General features: G+C 37.3%; 2 protein-coding genes across 4 annotated transcripts in view; one reads left to right on the plus strand and one right to left on the minus strand.

The window, feature by feature from the left end:
* CERS6 (ceramide synthase 6) overlaps positions 1 to 15,979 on the plus strand; it is a 312,278-nt gene that overhangs the window by 93,899 nt on the left and 202,400 nt on the right. For all 3 annotated transcript variants that reach the window (XM_021924368.2, XM_021924367.2, XM_021924369.2), the window contains one exon: positions 9,712 to 9,842. In XM_021924368.2, the coding sequence (XP_021780060.1) occupies positions 9,712 to 9,842 (131 nt within the window). The remainder of the gene's footprint in view (positions 1 to 9,711; positions 9,843 to 15,979) is intronic.
* Positions 5,213 to 5,885, minus strand: LOC101006909. The gene has a single exon (XM_009182376.4). The coding sequence runs from the start codon at positions 5,829 to 5,831 to the stop codon at positions 5,322 to 5,324; it is 510 nt and encodes a 169-aa protein (XP_009180640.1). The 5' UTR covers positions 5,832 to 5,885; the 3' UTR covers positions 5,213 to 5,321.

A 15,979-nucleotide genomic window follows, 5' to 3' on the forward strand; every position in this document is an offset into this window, starting at 1 on the left:
GGGTGAGAATATATGTCAGGTATAAAGCCAGGTTTTATGATCCAGGGAAATAATAAAATTTGCTTTTGATATGTTAGACTAAATTTTAAAGTGAAAAGCAGATTTCCTATAATTTGTTTTTCCTAATTCTCCTCAATAACCTATTTCCTTTCATTTTTATTTTATACTTTCCTTCTTCCCCTCCTAGTACTGGTTAAGATTAATGTTTTTAAGATTAACCTAGGTGTTGGTAATATATAAATGTTTATGTGAGTCACCATTATTCATTTCTTTGCCTGTAAATCTTTCAAAAAAACTTATGGAGAATAATAAGGAAAGAACAATAAGAAACCCCCACCCCACATACAGTGTATACACACACACACACACACACACACACAAACACACAGAAAGAAAGAAAAAAATGAAAGAAAATCTCACAGATGTTTTATTTGGCAAATTAGGAGAGGCATATCTCTAGATTTCAAAACATATATAAAGGCTAACTAGATTGGGCAGAAACCAAGTATGAGGAAGTGAAAAGCGTGAAGTGTGTCTGGAGGGCCCTGTGGGGGTGGATTACAGGAAAACCAGCACAAAGGCAGTTCTCAAGAGTTGAGCAGACAAAAGCACCACCCACTATTTGCAACAGTAGGTGCAGGAACAGGTGAGCCAGGCTGGCAGGAGTAGAGGAGGGACACATAAAGCCACCTGAAGGGTATGTTTTCAGGAGGCCATCTCCCTTCTTGGCAGCCAGACTGGAAGAGCATCCTTCCTGCTCCCCATACTGGAAAGCAGGTCAAGAAAATTCAACTAATTTAAAGATGATTAGTAAAGAAGCAACTCACACAACATCAAAGACAATGAAAGGAAAGTATAGCAACTCCTGTTAACAAAATTTTCACTAGAATAATGAGGCTAAAGAGGCAAATGAAAATTGTGATTAAATATTTTGCCGTAAATTTAAAAAAATGAAGCAGTAACTCTGTGAAGGAAGATCACAAAGAAGAACTATAAGAACTAAGGAAAGAAGTAGTTGGTCAACAAGAGGAGGTGGAATGTGAGCTGGTAGAGTTCAGAGAAAAGTACCAAATCCATCACAGGAAAAAAGTCAAAATTGGGAAGAAGGCAGGAAACACTAGTCACTGCAGGAAACTCAGCAAAGACTATGGAAGATAGAAAGAATAAAACTGAATTAAGTGAAACAAACCAAAAAGAGCTAAAAAATGGACATATAGGCAAATAGATCGAGCATTTCTATAATAGGAATCCCTTAAGGAAAAGCAAAATAAAACAATGAATTAAAACAACTTCTGAGATATAATTCAAGATTTTTTCCTGAAATAAATGGAGGTTTATTTTAATATGTTAACAAGAAGGTAGTGAAAATGGACCCAGAAAGTTCAACACTAAGACTTACATTATTAAAGTAGCTGGACTTGATAAGTAAGAAATACTTCACTGAGCAGCTGGGTAAAAAATCAGATCTCTTTTTTTAGGGAAAATGGTATGTGATTGTAGGCTTTTCTCTAGTAACATTTTCAATATTCCCAAGGAAAATGTGAACTAAGAATTTTATATCTAGCCAAATTGTTTTTACTCTGTGAAGGTTATAGACATCATGTTAGACATCTTTGAACATGAAAAAATTTAGGGATATTATTACATGAGTCTTTCTTGAAGAGACTTTATTAAATCATTAATTTTAGCTGACCAAGAGATCACTGGGAATGTTTGTAAGTTTTGAATATATTTAAACTGTAGTACTATAAAAGAAGTATGAGGAATGGTGACAGACAGAATGTTAATGTTCTAGGTTCTCACAGTGTAGAAATGATACAGCAGTAACTGAGTAGAGGGGAAGAAGGTGGGAGGCAGAATCAGTTCACTGATTGCATGATCTCTAAGAGTTGGGAGTCAAAGCATATCAGTTAAAGCTGGCAAATCATTAGAAGTATATGCATATTTAATAGTACAAGAGTAAACGCTAAGAAAGATAATATTATTGACTATTGTAGTATTTGGTGGTGGAGGAGAAGGAAATAAGGCTACTTTAATAAGGTGGAGGAAATAAGGTTACTTTAAATATTGCTCATTTGACTTATTAGAGATGGAAAAGAGAGTCGTATGGATAACCATCAGAACAGAAATTACTCCCAAAAGGAAAAAAAAAAAAAAAGCCATGTGGTAAAATATTTTTTAAAATCATCAAAATGGAAAATAGAACATAATTAAAGTAGAGAGCTATAAACAAACTTATAATCATATTAACACATAAATGGACTTAATTTATATAATAAAAACTAATTCAGGCTTTGGTTATTGGTGTGGGTCGAATTATTTTCCTCCCCAAAATGTATACATTGAAATCTTGACCCCTAGTACCTCATAGTGTAACCTTATTTGGAGATAGGATCTTTACAAAGGTAAATTAGTTAAACTGGAATTATTATGGTGGGTCCTAATCCATATGCCGGCTGTCCTTATACAAAGGGGACAGCTGGACACAGAGATAGGCACGAGGGAAGATGCTGTGAAGAAACACAGGGAAAAGGCAGCCATCTACAAGCCAAGGAGAGAGGCCTGCTACAGATTTTTCCCTCACATCCTTCAGAAGGAGCAAACGATTCAACACCTTCATCTGGGACTTAACAGCCTCCGGAACCAGGAGGCTATACACTTCTGTTGTTTAGGGAGCTTTGTTAACAGCAGCCGTAGAAAGACAATGCAGTCAGGAAAAAAAAGTATATATGTGAGGGGCACCTTAAGACAAAGTAGTAACAAATGTTGAAAAGAAGAGCATAGGTGAGGGTATCCAGGCACATATAAATAACAAAGTAGGATTTCTAAAAGCATTCAACGAAAGGAAGAATTGGCTTTTTATTGTCAGAGGTTACAATTCACGGTGAAGATCAAATAGTTATGAATCATATATGTATTAAATATTAGTGTGTCTATATATTCATAAAAAGGAATTGAAGAAAAGATAGAAACACAACAGAAAGAAATTCTGATTTACCTCTGAGGCATGATAGAGTCAGTGAGAAAATATAAAATAGAATGTAGAAATTCTAAGGAACATAATTAGGAAGATCTAAGGGGGTACATTTACAATCCTATATTCTGAATGTAGAGACTGTACTTTGTGTTCAAGTAGCTATTAAATACTTATAAAATTGATGCTGTGTTATGTTTTAAAAAACTTTGATTTTAAAAAATTAGGCATGATTTAATACTAGAAATTAGAAAACAGAAAAATCAGAAAAGAAAACCTCTTCATCCTAAAAATTTATAAATACTGTCTTATTAACTCTTGGGTAAAATTGAAATTTCAGAATATTTAGAAAACATTGGTAATGAAAGCACTACCTTTATGTGCTATGCTGCAGCAGTGCTCATTGAAAACTCATACAGATATCAAAAAAATAGCCACTTGGTTAAACATTAGAACAAGAACAACAAAATGAATGGAGATAAGCAGAAGGAAGAAAGTAATAATGATAACACTAAAATCAATGAGTTAGCAAAACTATAGAATTAAAAAAAAATCCCCACATCCTTTATTTATTTATGTATTTATTTATTTTTGTTTTACCAAAAGGCCGCCAACTCGACTAAGAAAAAAAGCAAGCACAAATAATGTTAAGGTCGATAACCACAGAAACAGGAGAATTAAGAGAATGGGGCAAATGTAATAGAAAAACTTGAATACAAAATTTATTCTAGCAATATAATTTACTCTGTGTGTGTGTGGTGTGTGTGTGTGCGCATGCGTGCGTGTGTGTGTGTATGTATGTAAAGATCAAATTAAAGGAACTAAACTACAAAAAAGTACCAGGCTCAGATGCTCTCACAAAAGATTTTGTTTTTCATTAACCCAAAGCATTTATTGAACATGTAGGTATATTTTATTTCCTTTGCTCAGGTGATTAGCATTTTAAAGATATGAAGGCCTAAACTCATACCTATAATATCAAAAATTATATGTCCTCTGTCTCCTTGTTTATTGTGAATATTTAAGATGTGCAATATAATGTTTCAGTATACTTACACATGGTGACATGGTTACTGTAGTCAAGCAAATCAATATGTCCATCTCACAGAAAATTCTAACATACCCTTAACAGGAGATAATTCTCTTAAACTGTATCATAGAAAATTAAGAAAGCCATCCAGCTCTCTTTTAATGTAACAATAAGACATTAACATCAATGCCTGACAAAAATTTCACTAAAAAACAAAAGCAAGACTAGAGACCAAATTTTATTGTTAATATTGATAAGGAAATCCTAAATAAAAAATTAGTGAACTGAACCTAGTAACACATTAAAAGAATTATTTATAATTTGATATAAAAATCTATATAATTCATTTTATGGGTAAATCTAACAAGAAAATACATCACACTCCATGGATGCTGAAACCTGACATCTTTTTGATTAAAATAAATTGTTTAAGTGGGGATAGGTGGTTTCTGCTACATGACAACTATATTTGTCTCATAGTCCCAAACCTGGCCCCTTATTTTCTATATCTATATTTCTATATTGTGCCAAATTTTACATTAAACTAGCAAGTCAGAGAAAGAAAATAAAGTCATAAAAATTGGAAAGTAGTTGACAAAACTATGGCTATTGTGAAGAATTATTCATACATAAAGAAGTATTTATTGAGTCTTGTTATAATCTTGCTCTCTCTCTATATATAAAAGTAAACAATAAGCATTAAAAGATCTAAGAGGTTGGGCATGGTGGTTCACACCTGTAATCTCAGCACTTTCGGAAACTGAGGTGGGAAGACTGCTTGAGCCGAGGAGTTTGAGACCAGCCCGGGCAACATGGTGAAACCTTGTCTCTACAAAAAATAAACATAAAAATAGGCGTGTTGGTGCACACCTGTAGTTCCAGCTACCTGGAAGGCTAAGGTGGGAGGATCACCTGAGCATGGGGATATCCTGGCTGCCGTGAGCCGTGATGGCGCCACTGCACCCCAACCTGGGCAAGAGAGTTAGACCCTATCTCAAAAAATAAAATAAATAATAAAAGATTAAGAAAGTACCTTATTCTCAGTAGAAACCTAAAAGAATAATATAGCTAGGAATAAGCATAGCAAGGTATGTGCAAGACCTGAATGAGGAAAATTTTCAAACACTCTTGAAGGACACAAAAGACAAATAAAGATGTGAATTCACCCTATATTATGATCTTATTGAAATAGTATTATTTTTTTTTTCCAGGTAAACTGGTCATTTTATTAGCAGTAGTACTGTTTGGCATAACAGGTTTCCAGTAAATAGGCATGGAGTTGCATGGAGGTGACAGGCAGGCGCAGGCCAGCTTCACTCACTTCTTCCACTCGTTCTTTTCGTAGTCCCACTTGGAGGCTAAGCCCTGGATGGGGTTCACCTTCATGTCCAGCATCCTCTTGGTCTGCATGGCCACCCACTCTTTGTCAAAGGTTTGCGGGAGGGGGCCGTACACATAGAGCTTCTCCCACATGATAATGAGCGCGGTGATGCCGATGAAGAACATGGCAGTGCCCACAACCGTCTTCCACTCATTTGAGCGCCTGTTCATCTCAGCAAAGCTCTCCTTGAACTTAATGCGATACAACTCGACTTTCTCATCCATGGAGAGGCTGCTCCAGGACGCCTTCTCCTTCTCCTTCAAGGCCTTCTGGCTGGCAGACAGGTGCTTGACATGGGCCACGTCCGGCAAGGGATAGTCACGCCGATCCACATAAGCTGGGAGCATAAAGTCTTCGCTCTTCACAACACTTTCATGTGCTCGTACACACACAGAGGTGGAAATTGCTCGCTTGCCAACTAGGCTAAATACCCTGGTAGCCAACATTCTGCCGCCACTGCCCGCCGCGACCGCCCTCTAAGCCCGGTGTCCCGCAACCGGAAGAGAAATAGTATGATCTTATTGAAAGTACTAACAGGGTTCCTTGTGTGACCATTTGTTTATTTTGAAAATAGATAAGCTAATTCTGAAATTCACATAGAAAATGTATAAAGATTTCTGAGAAAAGTAACTGTGTAGTACTGGTACTGGCACATGAATAAATAGACCAATGGAAGAAAAGATTTGGATTTTTGATGGGGGAAAAGATGAATGGTATATAAGTAGCCATCTGGAAACAAACAAAGTTAGATTCATTCCTCATACTGAATACCAATATGTATTCCAAATGTACTAAAGATTTGAATAGAAAAATCAAAACCCTACATTTATTGAAAGGAAACCTGGGAGAATCTTTTGAACGTGGGGAATGAAGGAGGCTTTGCTAATTATGACTCCAAATGTAAAAACTATAACAGAAAAGACTGATAAATTCAAATATATTTTTATCAAATTTCTGGAAGTAAAACAAGCAAAAAACATCATAAGCAAATTCTAAAATGCAAATGACATACTGGAAAAAAGTATGCAGCTTCTGGTACAGAGAAGGGTTTAATCACCCTAACAAATGAAGATGCCTTACAAATCAACAAGGAGAATACCAAGGAATCATGAAAAAATAGGCAATAGACATGAATATGCTCTTCATAAAAAATAGAAATACAGTCGATTTTTGAAACACATGATAAAATGCTTCTCTCATAAAAAGGAAACTGAAACTGAGATCCTGTTTTATGTATTAGACTTGAAACAATGAATATGTCTGATATCATAGTCTATCGAAGAGGCTTTGGAAAATGGGCACTCTTGCTTGTGAGAGTATAAATTGGTAAAATCACTAGTGAGAATAACTTTTCAATTTCAAAATTAATTACGAATGCATAGACCCCTTTGATCTACAACTTTCGGGAACTTATCTCAGAGAGAAACATGTATAAAATGGCCCAGGTAAGGTTATTTATTGTAGCATTGTCTGTAGAACAAGCTCAGAAGCTACTAAATGTCCATTAATAGTAGAATGGATAAGTAAATTATGGTATATCTCTACAGTTCTACAAAAGAGTGAGAGTGTTCTATATATAGTGAAAAGGAAATATTTCAATATACGTTGTAAGGTAAAAAACCCAAAGCCCAGAAAAATGTCTGTAGTATGCAACTATTTTTGTGACAAGGGGAGATGTAATAATATATATTCAAGTTTGCTTATATTTGCATAAATATTGGAAAGAAACTGATTTAGTCCGGGCGCCGTGGCTCATGCCTGTAATCCCTGCACTTTGGGAGGCTGAGGTGGGTGGGTCACAAGGTCAGGAGATCGAGACCATCCTGGCTAAGGTGGTGAAACCCTGGCTCTACTAAAATACAAAAAATTAGCAGGGCGTGGTGGCGGGCGCCTGTGGTCCAGCCACTCGGGAGGCTGAGGCAGGAGAATGGCGTGAACCCAGGAGGCGGAGCTTACAGTGAGCTGAGATCGTACCACTGCACTCCAGCCTGGGCAACAGAGCAAGACTCTGTCTCAAAAAGCAAAAAGAAACTGATTTAATAATAACTGTGGTTATCTGATAAGAAGGGGAGAATAGGAATTGAAAGAGAACAAAGTTGGAAGGTGAAACTTTGGATAATTTTAAATTTTTGCACCGTATGAATTTTTTCTTTATTAATAAACTTAGAAAATAAATTGAAATTAAAAATGAATTCCATTAGGATAATGATGTAGCCAAGGTATATTGTAGGCAATGATTTTTCTTCTTTCCATATTTTTGATTAAGAGAGACATCAAAGGTGAGTGTAGATGGTGTCATTACTACTACTAAAAAAACCAAAAAAACAAAAAGCCAGAAATCCTCAAAATACATACTTAACCGAAAGTTGGCAAATAACATTTATAGGCACAAAGTCAGCACATTTTGTACCCTAAAGCGATTTTGACTATGTTTTCTGGGTGTGTGTCTGTTCTAGTCAGTTCTGATTGCTATAACAGAATACCATCAACTGGGTGGCTTAAACAACAAATATTTATTTCTCACAGTTCTGGAGACTAAAAGTCTGAGATCAGCATGCAGATGTGGCTGAGCCCTTGGTGAAGGTCCTCTTCCTGGTTGGCACATGGCCATCTTCTCTTGTATCCTCACATTGAACAGATTGAGAGAGAGAGCATGCAAGCATGGGCAAGCTCTCTAGTGTCTCTTCTAATAACTTCTAATCTAATCCAAGAGCTCCCCCCTCATGATCTCATCACCTCTCAAAGGCTCTACCTTCTAATACCATCACAATGGGCATGAGGTTTCAACATACAATATTTTGGGAGGCACAGGCATTCCCTCCATAGCACTGACCCCTAGAGCTACTTGAGCTGCTTTTAGAAAGGTGTTGTGTCTATATGTATATATGTTTCACCCTTATAACTTGAACGCTGGCCAGTGTGCCTTCTCCTTACCCCTTTTTTGGTTATTTTTCCCCATCACTTGAATTAAAGCGTTAGTATCAAATCAAAGAAAGATTAAATAAACATAGTTAATATTAAGCAAAGATATAATAAAGGAATGGAGCTCACATGGCTTGGTATTGTTGTGTAGTATGTCACCCTCATGTGATTGTTGGCTAGACATTCTCCAACACATTGAAGAGAGGGGAGGGATAGTGTATTAGTCCATTTTCACACTGCTGAGAAAGACATACCTGAGAGTGGACAATTTACAACAAGAAGGAAATGGACTTACAGTTCACGTGGCTGGCGAGACTTCACAATCATAGTGGAAGGTGAAAGGCACATCCCATATGGTGGCAGACAAAAGAGAACTTGTGCAGGGAAATTCCACTTTTTAAAACCATCAGATCTTATGAGACTTATTCACAATCACAAGAACAGCACAGGAAAGACCTGCCCCCATGATTCAGTACCTCCCCCGCTGGGTCCCGTGGGAATTCAAGATGAGATTTGGGTGGGGACATAGCCAAACCATATCAGATGGGAAAGAGGAAAATTAACATTTGCTGAGTTTTACATACAGTTTCATATTTGGTTCTTGTTGCAATATAATTTAGGTTGGTAAACAACCTTTTCTTTTTTACAGATGAGGAAACTGAGGCTCAGAGAGGTCAGTGGAGTGAGGAATTGAACAAGTGCCTATCATTTCAGGGTCGTCTCTTGCCGCTTCACCAAGTTTACTTTTTTCAAGTAATGCATAGTCTTAGTAAAAGACTTGATGTGGGATACAGTTACAAAGGGATGACCAAGAAAACCAATAGAGAGGAATGTGTCAAAAATGGGAACAAAGGGTATGAGAAGGGGAAGAAAGATAAACTGTGTTTGGTAGAAATGGTACCTTAGGCTTAAGTGAGGCATTTTGGGATTTTTTTCCGTGCTTTTTGTCTCTACTACATTATCTTGATATGTGATCATTGGGTATAGCATTTTTGTTGTTGTTGTTGAGAAAGTGAGATATTTGAATGATACCTCTTTACAAAGTTACCTTCAATGGACTCCCTTCCTTTGAAGGCTGATGGGGTTGACTCAGCTAGTTGGATGTTCCATTGAGTCTTTGTTGCCCTTCAGGAAGCACATTGCTGATGAGGAGAACTGCAAGCATTAGAGCAAGATTCATGTTTTTAAATGTTGTTTCATGAGTAACTACTTTTGTCCTAGTGGTTATTTTTGTTCATGCTTCTAGTGGAAGGCCTCGGTCCTCAGTGGTAAATAGAAATCTCAGTAGCAGATAGTAAACAATAGGGGGAAGAAAAAACCCCTCAGATATAGACAAGGGCAGACCTGTTTATGGTGAAAATGAAAATGGATTGAAAATTATTTTTCTGGTATCTTGTTTCCTAGCATCCTGATGAAAAGAGATTGGAAGGCCTCTCCAAGCAACTGGACTGGGATGTTCGAAGCATTCAGCGCTGGTTTCGACAGAGACGCAATCAGGAGAAGCCAAGCACGCTGACGAGGTTCTGTGAGAGCATGTAAGCTGCTGTTTCTCTTTTTGAAAGAAAAGACCTAAGTACTCATGCCAACCCTGAGGTGAAAAATACAGATCTGTGCAGGCTTCAGCAGCCCTTAAAAAGCTGCAGTCAGGTGGGAAAATAGTTCAGGAAAAACACAGGAAGCAGTAGTTGGTAAGAATTTGTGATTTCCACTTTGGATACAGTAAATAAAGTTCACTTCTTAATGGAGTTTCTACAAAGTAAGCATATTATAAAAGGATCTACAATGGTCTTTTCAATCAGTCATCTTTGAAATATAGCATTAAAAGTCATTAGTTTTATAGATGTGGATAGTTTGAATTTTCATAAAGGCAACTTAGGTTCTTCCTACTAATAAAAACTGAGATATTAGGATATATTATCAGAGGGCCATGGCAATCTTCTGTATTCCTGGAGATTTAAGAAATGGCTATATTATATTTCTGGGTGAGTTTAATGAAGCATTGCTTGAAAGTGGGGGATGGATGGAAGTCTCTTCCATCTCTGAAATGTGAACTTTATATAGTGTATAAATTATATATCAATAAAGCTGTTAAAAATATTAAAAGACCCACAGAGAGCTCTTCCAGCACAGTGATATTTTGAAGTGGTGATACTTCATGCACTTACCTATAGGAAAAAAAGAAAAATACATTGAAACATTGAGCACATCCCCAACAAAGGGAAGAGCTGCCCAGAGAGGCATTACCCTATGTGGTCTTCCATCTTTTGGGTGTTACTGTTCCTGTGTCTTCTAATAGTTTCTCCATTTCTTCTTTCGGGAGCTTTTTCCTGACACCTGGTCATTTAAACAATAGTGCTTTCAGCGTAGCTCTCTTAGTTGCAGGCCCTTTCTGTTTGGGGTTGAAGTTGCATTTTCAGCTTTGGCTTTCAATTATGTCAAAAAAGTATTTCATTAATTGTATCCTTAGAGGGAAACCTAATGTTATAGGAGAAATGAATGGAAGGCAGAAAAATATCACAAATTCCTAGGGATGGGGAAATATGGAGAACATGAACAGGGTCTTTCGGAGGTGAGAATATTTATAAAGTCGGGAAAAGCAACCTGGTAGATACGATCAGCAAAGCCCTCTCAGTAAATGAACTTAGTGGCAGTCTATGAGAGAAGGATTTATGTATCTGGGCTCCTGGTCAAAAGCCAAAATTGCTTCCCAGCTTGGCCCTGCCATATATCCAAAGGGCCTGGGCTCCGTCTTTGAGCCACAAGTCCGAGTAAGGGTGAAGTTGGGTCTCAGCACATGTCTGCGTGCTGAACATCATGTGCCATCTTTCCCTCCTCTGACTAACTTCTTTGGTACTTTGGTGCCAGCCCCTACTATGCTGAGTCTACACCAGTTTCTCTCAAATACCAGTGTATTTGAGATTTTAAGATAAGCATCAGTCACCTGAGGATCATGTTAAAATGCAGAATCTGATTTACTTGGTCTGGGATGGCAGCATTTTTAACAAGTTTCCACGGGATGCTGGTGCCATTGGTCTAGAGATCACACTTTGTGTAGCAAGTACTAACTCTAGACCAGTGTCTATGTCTTCTCCATGAATTCCACAGTCATTATGTGCATACCACAATAAATAAGACAGTCATAGTTATAATCAATTAAAAATGCTTCTAAATGATTGCTAGTGGTATGGTAATGTGGAGGCACCATGATGGGGAAGAGATGGTGCATAAAATAACATCATTTCTTCCATCAAGAAACTTGTAATAGTGTTGTGGAAGTAAGACATAATATCTTAGTATGTGTAGGTCGAAGATAGATATTAGAAAATAAGCAGATATGGGGCCAGGTGCAGTGGCTCACGCCTGTAATCCCAGCACTTTGGGAGGCCAAGGCGGGCGGATTACGAGGTCAGGAGATCGAGACCATCCTGGCTAACATGGTGAAACCCCATCTCTACTAAAAATACAAAAAGTTAGCCAGATGTGGTGGCGGGTGCCTGTAGTCTCAGCTACTTGGGAGGCTGAGGCAGGAGAATGGCGTAAACCTGGGAGGCGGAGTTTGCAGTGAGCTGAGATTGCACCACTGCACTCCTGCCTGGGCAACAGAGCGAGACTCCATCTCAAAAAAAAGAAAAATAACCAGATATGTGTGTTGTAGGATTGATATGGATAGTCAGTAAAGATTAAAGGGAAAAGATCAACTGTAGGTTGGGGTACATGGGGGGTTTGCTGGGATTAGAACTGGGTCAGTGTCAGTGGCCTTTCATCTTTCTGTTGTATGGTATAGTATTGATGAAGTTTTGTTTTGAAACTCTCTTCTTCCTTGGTTTGTGAGTTGCCACTACTTTCTCTTGCCTTTCCAAGGTCTTTTGTTTGCATCATTTATTCTGTGTTTGCTCTGTGGTCTTTAATGTGTTAATGACACTCCAGATTTAGTCTTCAATCTCATATTTTCCTTACCCTACCTTCCATTCTATGTGTTAAAATCATTTCCTCTCACCAGCTTCTTCCAAAGCCATGTGTACAGTGCAGATGTTTCTTCTAAGGCATCATTCTGCTAGCTCCAGCTAGCAATTCTAATTTGCTTCCACTCCTGACTTTACTTTTCCTATTGTTTTTATGCTTCCGTTTTGTCATAGGCTGGAAACTCAAGTCGATCAGCCGCTGAGTTCTATTAATTCTTTGTAAATTCACCATTATAGCCCAAAGTGCTTTCATATGTCTCATTTTTTTTTTTATCTTGCATACACATAGACATTTTGTTTCCTACCAAAAAATCCCAAATTATTTTTCTGAAATACTACTATCCCTATGTTCTGATGCTTTAAAACTTTGATGATTTTAAGACAACTATAGGATAAATATTAGGTCCCTGAGCCTGATAACTAGAGTCTATCTTTTGCTTGTTTAATGTCCATCACCCAAATGACATCTTCCTTCTAGAGGGTTGTGTTTTCACTGTCTGTGCCTTTTTTCTTCCTGCCTTGTATATGGTGTTCCAGGCCAGGAACTTCCTCTGCCTCGCCTACTTATCTCCTCACCATTCTTCAAATCCCAGGCCCTCTGTGAAGGGTGGCCTGACTATTAGGACTGGAGTGAGCACAGCTTCCCCTACATCCTTAGAGTACTAGGAATTTAACCCTGAATCACATACTGCCTTATATGGTTACTTAACTTGTTTAACTATTTCAGTTCCAGTTCTGTGTTGCTTGAAGACCACAGGGTCACATCTTGTTCTTTCATTCCTCTCAGTCTTTACCCTAACAGACAGACTCTGCCAAATAAATAATTTGTTATGACTGTGTGTTAAAATGGCATTGTTTTGGAAAGAGTTGCTGACCTCATTTGTCACTTTGCTCCTATAAATGAGTGCCTAATATATACTACCTTAGCATAAAATTTGTCTAGGAAAATTACCTGACTATGGAAAGCTCCATGACAATTTTAAAGGCAGAAATTCAGAGGAAAGAATGGAATGGCAAAGGAGAACATTTAGAGAACACCATGAGGGATAAAGTAGAATTATAGTGGTCTCTGTATGCAAATGTGTGTGTCATACTTACTTACCTATATAAAAAAAGATCTAGAATAGTTGTTCTTAACTAAGGATGCATTTCACAATCACCTAGTGATGTTTTCAAAATACACGTGCCCGAGCCCCATCCCAGGGTGTCAGGATGATGACTCAGGTACAGTCTGAACATGTATATCATGGGAAAAAATGCCCCAAGTGCTTATAACACACATCCCTGGTTAAGAAGAAAGATAATTCCTGCTCAGAAATACTAAAAATCAAATGAGAAAACAAGAGAACACAAATTTGGAGCTTGTCACCTGAGGGTCAAAATGTAAAGAATCTATAATTTTTCTGTTATATAAGTTTCTATTTTCCAAAATATAGAATTCCTTCAGGATAATTGTATTTCATCTTTCAGCAGTGTGGAATAGCACCAACATGCAAGCCAAACTGTGCTTGTAAGCATATGCAGGCATGTCCAATTTCTGGCACGTCCATTACATGTAGATGGACTGAGTAGAAGCTGTTTAGCGAGTAAAATGCTAATACATTGGCGTGATTTTTTTTTCTCTTGCTTTATGTCAGTCATTCACAGTCATGTTAGTTTTGACAAATACTTCTTGCAAAAGCGTTGAAATTCTTATTGGCAACTTAAATAGAGCATTTCAAGAGAGAGTGAAGAATTTATAAAAATGAGATGTCATTTGAGACGTTTTAGAAGCAACTGGTTCCTAATGGAAGCAGGTGCCGGTTGGGATTATGCCTTTGGACTGGTGAAGCTGTATCATCCTTCTCTGACAATTGCATCCAGGTGGGTTTTTATCACTCAGGATAATATAAAATAAATAATGTATTAAAATATTTGCTGGATATAACAGGAAGAAGCGGAGATAAGATACCAGAATAAATGGCATTCCTTTCATTTGGACCCTACCTGTGCTCATCATTTTTGAGTATCGTGCAGTACATTTCATAGCACAGGTCTAGGAGGACATATAATATAGGGCTTTTATTTAAGCAGTCTCAAAGATTGGAAACATGAATCTCCCATATGTAATCTGAAAATCTATGGCAAGGAATATTCACACTAATACTCAGCAATTTGAATTGGAGCTTACTCCATATGCTGCTGAAGTTACGGAGTTTGTTGAGTAAGGTGACAGCTCAAGATTCCCTTTTCTTTAGGAATTCCATTTTAGAATTGATACTGATTAAAACTATCCCCCAATCCTTCCATATTTGTGTGTTTCTGTATAGTGGCAGCAGACTCATCAAAACCTGGGATCCTTTCGAAATTGTGACTATTTCTGCAAAGAAGCCCTGTGATTTTTCTTAGTTTGTGATTCCATTGAACGTGAGCTAATTCATCATTGAAAAATGAATGGGTTAACCAATTGCCTACATGCTTCTAACTTGGTCACCTTGAATCTAAATAGCAGTTTTTACAGCTGTTTATAAATTATCAGTGCTATCTTGTGACCTTCATAGAAAGTGGAGCCTAATAATTGATGACAGGGGAAGGGAAGTGAGGTCGTATCGGAAACAAGTAGTTGAGTCTCTCATATTCCTTTATTTCAGATCAGTCTTTTATCTGAGGAAATAGTATGGGGAATATGTTCAACATGTTTTCATAAACAGCCACCTACTTGCAAAAAAATAAAAATAAAACCCTGAATATTTGTAAACCATTTCCATATATTTCATACTCTGGCGATGGACAAAGTTTTGCCAGAGAGAAAATTCAATTTTGATTATTTTCTCTCTTAGACCATGACAGGAGTGTCAATTACAAAATTTACTGCCAAAATTCTCCTCGTAATGAATGCAGTTTTTGAAGGGGGAAATAAGAAACTATTATCTTCTAGAGAAACGGTATCTTTGTTTTTTCAGTACTAGGATACATGATCAGCAATGTGTAGATGCTGATTATAAGTCTGGGAAAAAAATCATAAAATTGGTGGACAGTCTCTAGTTCTTGAAAAGTACAGGGTTGAGCTGTTTTGTTTATGTTATGGTGAGTTGTGGTTATTTTCCATTAATACAAAACAGTCCCTGGTTTGGAGAGCAGCTTCTGTCATCCAGAGTACATTGTTGTAGTCCTAGTTATTGCTCAGTGAATGTCTTGGTGTGCAAGACTATTACCTTAAACAGTTTTATATCTGCACGTTGTATTCAGGTCAGTTTTAGCTTTGGGACAGAGGTCAGCAAACTTTTCTTATAAATGGTCCCAAAATAAATATTTTAGATCATATGGACCTTGTTGTAATTACAATTCTGCTGCAGCATAAAAGCAGCCAGAGACGATGCAAATGTGCATGGCTGTGTTCCAGTGAAAGTGTATTTATGGATACTGAAATTTGAATATGTCATTTTCATGTGTCGTAAAGTATTATTCTTTAAAAAATACATTACAAAAAATAAAAGCTATTCTTAACCCATGGGCCATACAAAAACAGATGGCAGGCTGGATTTGGCCCTCTAGCCATAGTTTGCAGAACCCTGCTTTAGGGTTATAATACTATTTGTAGTTCTTTCAGAGTTTCAAGGAAGAGAATATAGTCTCCTAGTGCTAGGCACAGTCATCTATTTCTCAGAGTTTTGCCATTTAATAGAAAAATTTGAATAGTTCTGTAATTGGTATGCCTATCTCCAGTATTC

Source organism: Papio anubis, chromosome 10 (genome assembly GCF_008728515.1).
Source record: "Papio anubis isolate 15944 chromosome 10, Panubis1.0, whole genome shotgun sequence".
NCBI classification, from domain to species: domain Eukaryota; kingdom Metazoa; phylum Chordata; class Mammalia; order Primates; family Cercopithecidae; genus Papio; species Papio anubis.

Bases quoted from the DNA above. Each gene is read 5' to 3' on its own strand.
- LOC101006909 (XM_009182376.4), bottom strand. From the start codon at position 5,831: ATGTTGGCTACCAGGGTATTTAGCCTAGTTGGCAAGCGAGCAATTTCC.